The following is a 14733-nucleotide window of genomic DNA, read 5'->3' on the forward strand; positions in this document are numbered from 1 at the left end:
TAGGTACGTCCACCGTTTTGATGATGTTAGGTTTAGAAGGAAACACATGTGATACGAATACGTTAAACAAGAGTAATGCCATAAAATAAAGGTGGTCTATATTAGTCTTTAGATAGCTACCCAACAACAAATGATGTATTAAGATATCATACAACCCAGTAAGGGTTAAGGTAAAAATTAGATGTTCTTTAAAAAAATTGTGGGTATACCGGTGGTATTTTGTTGCTGTTCATGATAAATAACATTGTTATCGAATCAATTACATGACTAGTGGCTATCTTGAGTATGATATATAAACACACACCTTCAGTCTATTAACGTTCCACAGCACGGCTAGCATGGGCAGGAGACAATTGTATCCCCGGGGAAAGGATAAAAATTAATCTGTGCCCACAGCTTTATCAACTCTCAGAGCATTGGCGCACAAGTGGAAAAAATATCCCTGCTGCTAGCCACAGGCCTCCGCTCTCATAGAAGAGGGGGTTTTAGAGCAAAGACCCACCACGCTTATCAAGAACGACGGCTCAACGTGCTCTCCGACGTACGGAGGTTGACACCTGGGCTGGTACTGAGAATATTTTAACATAAAAATCCAATACCTGTGCTGTGTTTATGTGTCTAGCAGTTTTGGTCTGACCGATTTACGAGTAAAAACCCCGGACCACATGATCCCTAGTTAAACATGCTAACTACGAACCAACGAGGGAGTTTCTAAATACTGTACTAAATAACAACTAAATAGTAAAAGATTTGTTGGCAGGTTTATCGAGAAAAAAATACAAGTACCTAATGCTAAAGTAACCATTTAGATACTTTATTTAGGTACCTATTATGTTTGCTAGACCCATATTTGATTTTAATTAATATAATATACTAAGACAATACACACACCATCTAGCCCCAAAGTAAGCATAGCTTGTGTTATGGGTACTAAGATGACTGATGAATAATTATAATATGAATAATATACATAAATACTTATTGTATATAGAACATGTTCATCACACAAACATTTGTTCAGTTGTGGGAATCGAACCCACGGCCTTGGCTCAGAAAGCAGGGTCGCTGCCCACTGCGCCAATCGGCCGTCATGACATGATCTTTCTGATTATTATACTTTTTAAAATACTTTAAATTCCAATACTTTTGCATACTACCCGTTTTATATGTGGCTATAGTGCCAGCTAACGAAGGAGTGAAAAGTGCACTTATATTAATCTTTCTCAAATAAGTTTTTGTTTTCCTGATTATTAATTAACTATAATGACTTTTTCCACAACATTGACTCATGACATGATGTTCTTAGCATTTCACTTTTAAGTTAAAAAGAAAAAGTAAATTTATCAAATTTCAGTCCACATTTGGTAATAACTACTCTTAACATAATAACGTTGGTCGGCAAATGTCACAGTAACATTTAGTTGTGGCATTGTAAGGTATGGCGCCCTAATTTAAGCTACCCAAACCCTCAAACAGTCGCTTTTATTGCCGTTTCCATCATCGAAAAACCGGCAAATTTAGCTGACCTCATTTCACATATTATACACTACGTTTTTCGGAATTTATTGTACACGTAATGTTCGTTCGTGCCACAAACATTGTGGAATCTCATTCAACCTTAAAATGATTCATCATCGTCGCAAAGCTAAGTTATGTCAATATTGTTGTAAAGTGCTAATAAAGTTATAAAAAAGATAACCTCGTAATACTGTATGTTACGTAAGGCGATAAGATGATGTTTTATAAGTTAGCGCCTTTTTAGCCGATAACGAAGGAGACAATTAAACAGATTTAAATAAATGCATCCGCTTAAGTATCTCTACAACAGGTTATGTTAATTTTGTAATAGTGTTATAAAATTGGTGAGTATATTATATAGGAGGGATTTAAAGCTCACGCCACTCGTGACAACGCGATCTAATGCGGGATTTAACGACTATTTTAATTATATTCAAATGTAAGGGATAATGAACTAGCCAGGTGGGCAGTGCTTTGTAAAAAGGAGGTAAAATATCTTACAATAAAACTCCTCAGAAATCAAACCGAGGACCTAATGATTCGTATAGTATTAACGTTCGTATTTGAAGACACTTAAGACTACCATAAAGGTAGTTAGTATTAGTATATTTATGTTAAATATATAAATATGTGTATTCCATCCCCTATTTAACTCTTCTGGGCATGGAATTTTTATGAATCCTGAAACAATTGCCAACCTAAATACGAATTTTCATAGAAACTTTGTTTCCCTATATAACTCTCTTAGCCAATCTATCAAAGGCTATCAAATGCTAGAAATATTTCTAGTACGACTCCATCTAATTCAAGAAATTAGGGCACTAAAAAAACCAAATAAACGAACTCTTCAGCTTTTCTTATCAGTATAGATAGTACTATAAAAACAATATAACCTCGTTAATCTTTGGTGATGGAAATGTTTGATTTCTTACGTCCGCGTTATCCGAAATTGAATGCACATAACAGTTACACACACACATACCGGAGATCTGCGAACTTATCTCCGGTCCACCTATCCCAGCACCTATAGTTCTATGCCAAGCTTCTGGTGAAGTCTTACATAAGGAAACAAACAACTATTAAAAATAGCTTTTTTCCTAATTTAGTGTTAACAAAATCTCTCTTCTTTCTATATTAAAATCGTTCTTTATTATAATCGTAGATATCTTTATCTTTAGATAGTATGAAATAAAATAGCTCCCGGTTAGTTCCTTTAAACTACGCAACGGATTTTTATGCAGTTTTGAGGAATAGATCGAGTGATTCAAGAGGTGATTTTTTTATATGAAGTACACATGCTTTTATGTACGAGAAAAGCCAAGAAATTTAAAGATTTGTAATGTGATGTCGTAACAAACCTATTTCCTGTGCGCTTAACTACATTGCAATCCCTGGCTAAACCTTACGAGATAGATAAAATCAATATACTACAGAATTGTATAGCTTAAAAAAAATACTAAAAAAGTAAAGTAACAATTTTAATCTTTTAAATTTTACAAAAAAAAATGTGGGTTACATTTTAAACACTATTTATTATTCAATAAAATACATTAGATATGTTGTGCACTTCGCATCAATCATCATCAAAATAGTCTTTTACAGCATATTATTATAACTAATATCTTAGGGGATATCAGAGATTTAAAAAACGGAAAAACTAATTCAAATTCCCTACAAACAAACATACATTGAACCCGAGCGAAGATGGTATAAACGCTAGTATAAAGCTTTTGCAGCCGTTTTGCTTTGCATTATTGAAATGTTTAAGAAACTGTTTCTTATTAATCATAATTTCTTATCAATCGTAATATTACCGTAACTTTGTATGTTCTTTATCTTGCATGACCATAGATCACCAGTGTAAGAATGCCAATGAAAATAGGTCAAACAGAACTAGAATGTGTAACTATAAACATTTATTGTTTAGCTACGAGTAACTACTTCATTATAAAGTCACGAATATTTTTGAAAAAGTTTTTTTAACTAATAATAATAAAGCTTTATTTACATTCCTTACAATTACTCGCTAAATATAATAGAGTTCAGTTAAATACAATGTTTCTTAACCCTAATTTCTTATTTTCTATTTATAATGTTTTCTTAACTAAGTAATATATTGCCCTTATTTTTCTTATACTATCTAATTCATAACATTTATGTAAGGACCGCCAGCGTCGGTAAAAGCCTCCTCCATATTTTTCCATTTGCACCTGTCCCTCGCGAGAGTACTCCATGTCTTACCCGCAACTTTCGCGATGTCGTCCTCCCATCTTTCAATGGCCTACCGGGTCTTCTCTTCCAATCCATGGGATGCCAGTTGGTAACAATTGTTGTCCATCTACTATCTTGACATCTTTAAATGTGACCCGCCCGTCTCCATTTAAGTTGCAGAATTAGCTTTATGGCGTCTCTTGCTTTGGTCTCTCGCCTTATATCAGAGCACCTAATGCGGTCTTAGTTTAAGCCCAACTATACTCCTCTCCAAACCTCTTTGACATGTCCTTATTTTTTTCAATGTCCTAATTGAGAGAGGCCAGGACTGACATGCATAGGTAAGACACGGTAATGTACAGCTATAAACTAGGTTAGTAGAATCAGTTTGATATTTTAACAAAAATTCTCCTGTACGATGGTTTAGAAAACCAAAATTGAATGATAGCTGTAATAATTTCATATCGTATCTAAATGCATCGAAGTGCGGCAACCAAGTGGCACTAATTTTAGAACAAACGGTAAGTATTTGTTTTCAAAATATTTGCACTTAAATATAATACATGCAAACCAAAAAACTCTTCGGATCAAGAGGTCCTGTATTCGGTTCTCGGGTTGGGCAAATTATAATATACAATAATAGTAAGCACAAGCACGATGTTTGTAAATAAGCGCTGTCTGACCCCACCCCTCAAATAGCACGTTGCCATAAGTCTCAGTTATTATTAATGTCATATGATAATAATTTTTAAATCTCGCTAACCAATTGGAGCAGCGTGGTTACTCTTAGTCACTCTCTACTAATAAAGATGAAGACATGTACCCAGCATGGGATCATTAGAGTTTAATAAGAAAGTCTTGGTTTCCTTGTGGTTTATTTTCATTATTCAACCTTATTGCGAGTTATTTCAATGGCATAGTTTCGACTAGTTGTAAAACGGCTAATTTTATTATTTACATGTTGCCAAACCCACACGTTAACGGTGTCAATCGAGACGCCACGCGGTAAGTCGCAAACGGGCCAATGGCCCGGTTATATCATTGCTGGAAATCGCATATTGAGGCGAAATAGTAAAACTAAGTGATAAATATTTGCAAACAAAGGCAAACTTCGTATTTTAACTCTAGGAGGTAAGTATTTTTTTATTTAAATATACTAAAAGCATTAATTTGAATTAATACTAAGTATGCAAAAAACATTTGAACGATTTCAAAAATTATGTTTTCGTTGTGGGTACCTTAAAAGCATGGCTTTTTGTCTGCTTAATATTGCGCTTTAGTCTGCCGACCCTACAACTACTTAATGCTCATACTGATTTATACCCAATACTTTTAAATTCAAATTCTGAAATATACTTTGGGGATTTCAGACACGCCTTTATCTAACAAGCCGGATATTAACAGATAACGAATATACTCATAGTAACGCTGAAAATATACAAACAGCCACCATCATTACAGTTTATACGTCCCACTGTTGTCCTCCTGTGTTATATAAAAGGTGGTTTAGAGGTGGTCTATGATCCAAGCAAGAACATTTCAGATATAAGAAAAATAATCCACACACAAGCTTATTTGTTGTTTAAATAATCCTTTAAATTATAAATTATTATACACACAATCATTCACATCGAGTAAAGCCAAACGTCAAGCTGATCCTAAATGTTAAATTATTGAGATGAGACACATACGTTTATCATTAGTTGGTACAAAACATAATGGCATGTGTCATCACATAGGTAATTCAATAAGCAGTAACTGATGATAATAGTTATCTCATTGGTAAAGTAAATTTTGCTATACCATGTATTAGTAGGTACCTTTGGATCAAAACTTCCTGGTCAGGCTAAATGTGGAGTGGAAATTTCTGGCGAGAAATAATTATAAATAGCACCACGGAGTTAGTAAACTTACGTTATTACAAACTCATATCTCGGAAAGCTTAATTTACTGTACTACTATCAAGATTAAAAAAAAAATCCAAACCAGACATCAAAACAAGAACTAGATGTACTGACTTTAGTTTTAATTTTAAAAATATGTTATTATTAACAAAATAAAAAGTCATAAAATAAAGCGAGGGAGACCGCATAGTCTATATAAACGCGATGTTTAGAATATGCCTACATGATGAACTTTTTAACATTAAAGGAGTCTAGACTCCAGACATCAATCAGTGAGATCTTAACATACCTATTAAATCAATGCCAGACATCGTTTAATAATCTGAGACTAATTATGTATAGCATAAGATTCTATGTGGTTCACAGGTGTATATCCGTGATGAAAATTATCCTACATCTATGGACAGGATGCTACTTTATGATACACTTCATTTAGATAAGTGCATTGGTTGAGCTCAATATAAGGAACAGATAAACACATAAACAAACATGACACACTTTCGCGTTAATTATATTAGTAGGTATGGATTCTGGAAGTGACGCGTCAATACATGGGAGATTGAACTTCTGTTAGTCATACCTCGATATAGCCTAGCTCCCAGACACAAAATAACTTTACCTACATTATACATTTTAAACGCTCTTAACGCATGACTCATCAATGCTATTTACCTTTAAAATCAAAGTAAGAATGTCGAGCTTAATAATTGTGGGAGTCAGCCAAAGTTTTTTTTTTATTGTGTGGCGTTAACAATAAGCAATAACTATGCACGGTGAATAAGTTTTAGTAAGATAACTTGATATAACATTATAAAAGGTTATATACCAACTTGTATCAATATGAAACAAGTAATAGATGTGATTATTGCTATTATAGCAAATTTAAATCAAGCTTACGGTAGGTAAATTATATTAATAGTCACAAGGGTTGACTGACCAATAGGGAAGCACATTATCGCTTTCAAAGGTCCGTGCTAGATGCTAGATCTCCTGATTTCTTTCCCAAGTAATTCTTTCGTTACATGGGAAAACAAAAACCTCTCTTACATAGCCCCTGCATCGAATACTGCGTGTTGCTAGTAATGAATTATTGCAGCGAAATATGGTCGGTCACTTTAAGGCCAATAAGAAAGCTCAGGGTCATTTATCGGCCGATTAAATACTTTATCTAGAGATCATGTCAGAGTTTCAGAAATGATGGGAAAAGAACCAGTAACCGACATATCTCGGTTGTAACACCCGAAATCAATTATCTGATCTAAAATCTTCAGATGGCAATTTGAAATTCGCAGGAAAATCTTCAACCGATTGACGTCCACTGCTGGCCATAGGTCTTTTGCAGGGAGTTCCAAAAACCTCAGTCTTAAGCAGCTAGTTCCGGTGGCCCCCAGCGACTTGCTTGATGTCGTATGTCCACCTTCTTGGGAGTTGACCAACGCTTCGTCGTTCAAAGGAATTTAAGTAATGAAAAACGATGCTTAGCTCTACTGAATTAAATCTGTCATCTGAAGATATTTTGATCATACATAACTTGTACATATAACATTATTAGGCAATACATAATGTCGATAATTACAAGAAAAAATTATGTTAACAAGAACCGACAGATTCTACGGAATGATGAGGTCATGAATAATGTAATGTAGGTTGCCACTGGCAGTTAACCAGTTGAACTACACGTGACCTTGTGAATCAGACATCTGATAAGGCAACGTTATTCGCCGTCCGAATATTATGCCTGCCTCGCCATACTGACCAGTGACTGGCTACCTTGTGCCGAGTGCTATTTCCATCACTTTGCATACTACGTGTATTCCACTACGTTGATTGGAAACTAAGGGTTTGCCAAGCGTTCCTGTTATCATGGACACATGCAAATCTCTAAAATACCCTCGAGGTGCCAAAAAAGTAAGTTGTTCAAAGTTCTTTAGAGTTTTTCCTAGCATTTTCTATTCTAGGATTATCGTTTTGTGGTTAGCTCTATTACAGTTTTGTGTTTAGTGCTCCTTTTATCTGAACACATCGAAATCATTCAAATATCCTCAAGGTATCCCAAGATCCAAGTTCTTTACAGTTTTTAAGCTTTCACTATTTGAGGATATGCGCTATCCACCATCAGGTTTTTCTAGTTAAAAATTGTGAGTCTTTCGGCATTTGTCCTGTTTTTCAACATTTGATAATGGAAATCCTACAGTCACTCTGGTACTAACTATTTTGTTTAGCTCTTCATAAGCACGTGTGAACATTTAATCGGTTGTTCTTTCATAAGATGGATGTCAAGGTTTAGGCACCATCGTTTCATTTGATTTAAACTTCGAACTTCCTCAGCCTAAGTGTAGGATAAAATGAAGGCGTATCATGGAATGAACTACAGCCAATTTGTGTGACTTTTTTTACTTTGTGGGGTTTTAACCCTAACGATTTTAACAGCGTAACGTGGGCTTGTTTGCGGGCCTCGGAGTGGGGCTCTGCCAGGAAGAGTTTGAACCCTAGGGCTCGAAGCGAAGGGATCTTCGGCCTGAGGGCGCCTCATGTGAAGCCGAACGTCGGCTCAGGCGACGATTGGAGTGAAATGATTACGGACGGTGATTAGTCCGCACGCTTCCGAGAAAGTGGTGCGAGCCCACGTCCGAATGATGTTAGAAGTCGGGGACCTCAACAATCAACCTCTGCAACGCTTCTTCGCCGGCGAAGATGCGTTTTAGAGGTTGATTGTGTGTTCTAATAGGGCGCATTGTCAGTAGTAATGTGATCGTCAGGGTCGTGAATGATGTGTTTAGGCCGCCTCGTGTTGACAGTGGGCGACATAGGTTGATTTCGCCTGTAGCGATGCCCGTTGCGTTATATTTATTCTTAATACACGAAAGCTTTTCTTCTATTCTACAAATGTTTATACCAATACTAATCGTACAAAGTTAATAATGATCATATAACAAAAGCACGAGTCGTGTTTCTCTTAGATTTCTGATGAAGGAAGATATAGGACCATGAACGAAGGTATGTTGCAATATCCTACTTAAATCGCAGGCAAATTCTGCCATCATATAATTAATATAGTGACCGTGCGTGTCATATTATGTTGGATTACATCAGGGTGTGTTCGCGAATACCGTCACTTAGCTTTATATACTCAGAAATAAATATAAAACACGATGAGTGCGAATCAACTTCGCGTGATGCGGACTCAATTTCATTAGTTTAAAAGCCAACGTATGTTAATTAAGAAAAAAACTTATGGAACAAAACACTAAGTGAAGGCCAGAACGTTTATAGGAAAGCACCTCATTTCAGACTTATTAATAAACAATTACTGTCCGTACATTATAGAATACAAGATAGGGTTGTTAAGGTCATATACACACATATATTGAAAGGTTCAGCTTGGTTTTTTAAGTATAAAACGTTTTCACAGTTATGAGCTAATGCGGTATGTTAAAATATTAAACAAAAAAATATAATGATAACCCAGACGAATTGTTTCGACTAATTGTCTGGATAGCATAAATAGAGGTCAAATAAATCTGTATCTATATCAAATGGACTGTTTTAGTGGCATTATTGAATTCCGGTTTGACTCCTATTAACATCTATTAAAATTTAACACCGAGATTAATCATTCTACGCAAATCTATGACCAACAACGCAACGTTGATTGATTGTCATTTATATGTGGCCACAATTTTAATTGCTTTTCTTTATTCCGATGGATAATCGCCTCGATTTCTTCTATGCGGTGACGATTTCATTAGATATAAGCTTTCGAACCTAGTCTAGTAACTACTCTAGTTACCAAAACAATGTGAAGTCCAACCCAAAATTTAGAAACGTCGGAAAATGTAATTAATAGCAGTAACAGTAAAACCAAGCAGGCTAGGCGTGGCCCATTTGTTGTGCAAACAACTTTGCTTTGGTACCAAATCTGAGAATTTAGTCTTTTGGTGACCCATTACTCGTTTTACTTCGCACCTTTACTTATATTAGTAGGGAGAGATATGATCATTAAAATAATTAGACAGCCGATTGGCGCAGTGGGCAGCGACCCTGCTTTCTGTGTTTAAGGCTGTGGGTTCGATTCTCACAACTGGAAAATGTTTGTAAGATGAAAATGAATGTTTTTCAGTGCCTGCATGTTTATATGAATATTATAACTATTTATGTTTATTATATTCATAAAAATATTCATATCATGCTATCTTAGTACCCATAACATAAGCTACACTTACTTTGGGGCTAGATGGCGATGTGTGTACTGTCGTAGTATATTTATTTATTAGGTAGGTGAGATAAAATCGGTATCCAAGGGTCTTTGTATTTCGCCTTTTTGACTTCATTCCTGGAGGTAAGCAATTATTTTTAAGTTATTATTTTCGTGGTCCATTTATTAAAACGGACATCAAACTAGAAATGCCAAGATTAAATAAGTGTACCTACTAAAAGCCAGCCTGACCTAACAAATCACCTACCTGCAAATAACATAGGCATAAAAATGAAAAGGATTTTCTGTGTTGTTAATTTTATGAGCCATGTGGGAATAGAATAGACAATTTGCCCTTTATTCTGGAATGTTGAGGAACTCGTGCGAAAAGTATAAACTGCGCTAGATGTTATGTTTGCAAGTTGAATGTTTTAGAGCTTATAAAAGGTTAGAAGTTTAGAAACAAATAGAGAGTACATAAACAACAACATCATAATCTTCTACTTTGTATAAAAATCGTTACGTATTTTGTAACGATCTCATCTTAAAATTCCATTAAAACAAAAATTCTACCATTAGATATAGGTAACTTTACAATCGTGTGTTGTTAAGATGAGATTTTTAAAATAGAACGTGTGTTTTAACACAGTGTGATCACAGACTGATATCTAGCCCCGCGATAAACCATACACATAACTAGATGAGAATAGTTCCCCAACCTAGGGTTTACGATTTTAGTGTTTTTGCATTGCATATACATATTATTTAAAACAACCGTATCAAGGATACTGATGAAGCCTGTCGGCCTTAAATTTTGGTTCTGTACTGTCTTGCCAAACGGTTCAGCTTTTATTTTGACCAGTTATTACTTTTTTAATGGAATTTGGAAACATCAATAAATCAAGTTAGTCGCGTGTTCCGGAAGGCATGCAAATTTCTTTTCTAAAAAAAATCAAAGGGCACCCCATCGCGATGATTAGTGGGTGGCCTTTAACTTCACCAAATGATAAAGGTCTGCGGGAATTTATATAGATATGTTACCTACTGAGTTTTTGGAGCGAATGCTAAATGAAATAAATGATTGAAAGTATGACTTTTATAGTCATATTTTTATTCTTGATCTAGTCGTTTCACTTTTTAATCCCAAATCTTATCTATCAAAACTGTCTAGGCTACATTCCAGAAAAAAATAAGATAGAAAGGAACAGGACGGTACTGTATCCTTCACGTTAGGCGGATGAAAATGTGTCTTACATACAGCTTTGGGAAGAAACAAATAAGATACTCGTATAATACGAAAGAAATAATACTTAGGACATGGTTATTTCTTTGTATGCACTTTTTTGAGCATAAGTCAGACGAGGGTTTTTTAATAGGAAAGTCATCCTTCTATTGAATTTGTCAGAAAAATATTCAAGCTTGTCAACCCTAGGGCAGAATGCGACTACGAGGACGCACCCAGACCGAGGCGCGCCCAGAGGATACATTACTCCTTGCCCGCAATGCGACGTTAGAACGGTATCAAAGCTTTTGTGGCTGCGATTTCATTACTGTTGACACAAGTTTTATGAGTAGATTTTTTTCCCTCGTATGTGGCGATGCTAAAACATACAACTTTAAATAATCATCAGCAGGTTATTACCTACATTTCTTTTAAATTTACAAGATACCGCCTGACTTCGTAAGTTGGTGCACGCCTAGAAGATGATTTTAAAGTACCTACTTAGCACAGGCAGAAGACAAAAATTATATCCTCCGATTATATCCCCTGACAAGGGATATAATTAACGTGTCCATCTGCTAAAACACGGGAACATGGAATAGGAGAAGTTTAACCCCGTTTATTATTAAACATATATTATTTGGATATTATTTCTTATATTGGAGAAGATAATTTTTTATCCTTTCCCCGGGGATATAATTGTTCCTTGCCCACGCTAGCCGTGCTGAGGCTTTGGAGAAACGATAGCCGGATAGTCATACCAGATCCTTGAGGTGCTCATTAGAAACTTGGACCTATAGCGTTATTTACCTACCTGCCCATGAAATATATCATACGAATAACAAATAGCGGGGCTATGTAAAAAACGAGATTTATGTTAAATTGTTAAGGTACACGCAAATTTCGTAACGCATCACATCAGGTAGCAGCTTAAAATTCCGTCTAAATCACATATTTTATCTCAAGAACAACTGGACAGATTTGGATGACTGATTTGTTGGATTCGTCTCAGATCAGAATAGCAGAACCGCTATTAAAAAATTACGGAAAAAAATAGTAGATCACGAATCTAAATATTATATATATAAATTCGTAATGTCACTAAAAATATAGAGAACAAATGAAAACAAATGTTCAATGGCTTGAAAGGTGGCTTATTTATTCTGGATGCAACCGGTGGAACTGGGAAGACATTCTTCATAGTCATTGATTACAGCAACTGTTCGTGCGAGATGTGACATTGCGGTAGCAGTTGTTTCTTCTGGAAGAACCTAGGAAGCCATATTGCTAGAAATATGCGGTACGACTCACATTGCCGAACGTACATTCAGTATCAAAACTACTGAACAACCGACTGTAACATCTCGAAATGATCCGGAAAGCCCAAAATATTAGTTGCAAAAATTCTAAATTAAGTTCAGCAATAAGGTAAAACGACATTCATTAACTGATAGGCAGTACGAAGTTCGCCGATAATTTGATTTTGATACTGGTATAAAGTACGTCATCTCCTGCTTTGGTAAATAGCATTGAGGGTAGATCATTAGCATTGAAGCCAGTAGGGAATGTAACTAATTAGAATGTAAAACAATAATTCACTGACGAATATCTTATCTGAAAATTTAAGAGTTTTGGACGTAAGTTTATTATGTACGCACTGATAAAAAACCGTTAATAATGCTGTTTCAATGACTCCTAGCGATGATCTGCGGGCCGCGCCGCGCCGTCCGGTTTTTGCAAATTACGTCATACACACTCCGCCTTATGATTTTGGAATATTACACAATACACAATTAAGTATTTAAAGTTTGACTGCTGTTAAGTTTGATAAAACCCAGTATCTCTACTTGGTTGTTATGTCTAGGACGTCATTGAATATGTATTTCAACATTGGTATGAGATTTAATTGACATAAGTATTATTATCTTTTGAAAATAAGTTGAACACTCTTCCTGTCCCTTTCTGATACCCACCGGTGGATCAAGTTATGATAATTTTGTTATTTCTGTTGTAAACAAAACTAAATTAAAAGTCTTAAAATCCTATTAAAAATATTTTGTAAAAGTAAGGAACCATTTTTAGACCTGCTAATTTACTTTACTGTACAACGGAATTCATACCAATGTATATCTTCCTCAATAAATCAATAACTTTTATGTGATGCAAAAATAAATTATCAGACTGCGTTAATAGTTCCAATGGTGATTTTTTTTTTTAGTATGGTCTGTGCATACCTACCTTATGTAATTAGCAAGTAAATGAGTTACAACTAGGAAAAATTAAATCACATTAGTAGGTTAGAGGTAGTTCCTAAGTAAAGTTAAACAACAAACTAAATCTTTATAATGTTAACATAGATAAATATCAAGTACACTATATAGGTAGCCTCATATTTTCTTTTACTTTTTCAGCAGATTGGCTTCTAACATTTGACAAAAAAGATTATTTTGACATATAAACAACCACGCCATAAGATACCACATAAGTCATTCATAAGTCTTTATTAACAGTTTTAGATTGCTATAAGGTGTATATAAATAAGACTTACTTAGGAGAAGCGATGCTGGCAGGACCAAACGAACTAACAATACTGATATAAAGTATTTATGCATTGTCTGAAAAAAAAAAAAATTCTTTAAACTTCTCTTGTGTTGATATTATACAAGAAGCAATGATAGTGGTTAGGACTCTGGTTTTACTTTCAAGTTTGAACCCAATCTTGCACGATTAACTATTCAAAGGTATTTTAAATGTCACTTGCTTGGAAACTGGCAAGAGTTCTCTATAATTTTCACAAAAGTGAGGTGTGAACTCCACCAATCCACACTTCGATAGCATGGTCGACCAGGGCCTAAACCCTTCTCATTCTGGAAGGAGACCCATAGTGGGTTGCTAATGGAATTTAAAGATGAGAGAATACAGGACTTTGTGTGATATTTCATGTTGTTTGATACAGAAACCTGAGCAAATTCCTACATAAGAACTAAGCTGAATTTCTATTCTTTGACTATTTAAGTATAAAAATAATCAAAGCTTCTATTTAACTTTTCAAGCTCGAAGTGGACAAAATACCAAGAAACTTAATGCTTTCGTATTCATAGTAGCGATTAGTAAAATAACTAGATAATAATAAAAAATGATTTATGAGTTTAATTTTATCAAGAACATATCAAGGTAAGTACATAATTTAAAACTGATTTCTATACATTGTTAGTATATACTCATAACATTATTATTTGCTTAAATTCGTGAAATTCGGTAAAGTAAGAGCATTTTAAAATATAAAAATTGTACGTACCAAACTTAAAATTAATCATACAACAACACACTTTACTAGCACTTAAGCACTAAAGACAAAGGCTGAATTTAAAAGTTTATGATTATTATTCGAACTTTCACACTTTTCGCACATTTTTTACTTTGTGAAAATTCATTAAACCAAAACACGACCAATTCTCAAACACCCGAAATGACATTTGAATTTGAACATCGATGTGATGACATTTGTCTGTCTATGTCTGTTGTGACTTTTGAGTTTGACAATTAAACTTTATTTTGTGCAATTGTCACCTGTGGTTAGGTTTGGGCTCTTGCTCTTTTGGCTGCTATTAATATTGCCATATACACAAAAAATACCTAAAAATGGGTAATGTTATAACATTTTACTGGCTGAAGAGAGAAGA

At 34.8% G+C, this 14733-nt stretch overlaps 1 protein-coding gene across 5 annotated transcripts in view; it reads right to left on the reverse strand.

Moving 5' to 3' along the window:
• The window catches only part of LOC120637181 (piezo-type mechanosensitive ion channel component), a 68808-nt gene extending 54298 nt beyond the window's left edge, over positions 1 to 14510 (reverse strand). For 3 of the 5 annotated variants that reach the window (XM_039908861.1, XM_039908863.1, XM_039908860.1), the window contains exon 1: positions 13599 to 13662. In XM_039908861.1, coding sequence (XP_039764795.1) covers positions 13599 to 13662 — 64 coding nt within the window. Of the gene's footprint in view, positions 1 to 13598; positions 13666 to 14348 lie in introns of those variants that run through there. The other 2 variants (XM_039908862.1, XM_039908859.1) reach the window with 1 other exon arrangement.
• Between the last annotated feature and the right edge of the window lie 223 nt (positions 14511 to 14733).

This window comes from Pararge aegeria, chromosome 3 (assembly GCF_905163445.1).
Source record: "Pararge aegeria chromosome 3, ilParAegt1.1, whole genome shotgun sequence".
Classification (NCBI taxonomy): Eukaryota; Metazoa; Arthropoda; class Insecta; order Lepidoptera; family Nymphalidae; genus Pararge; species Pararge aegeria.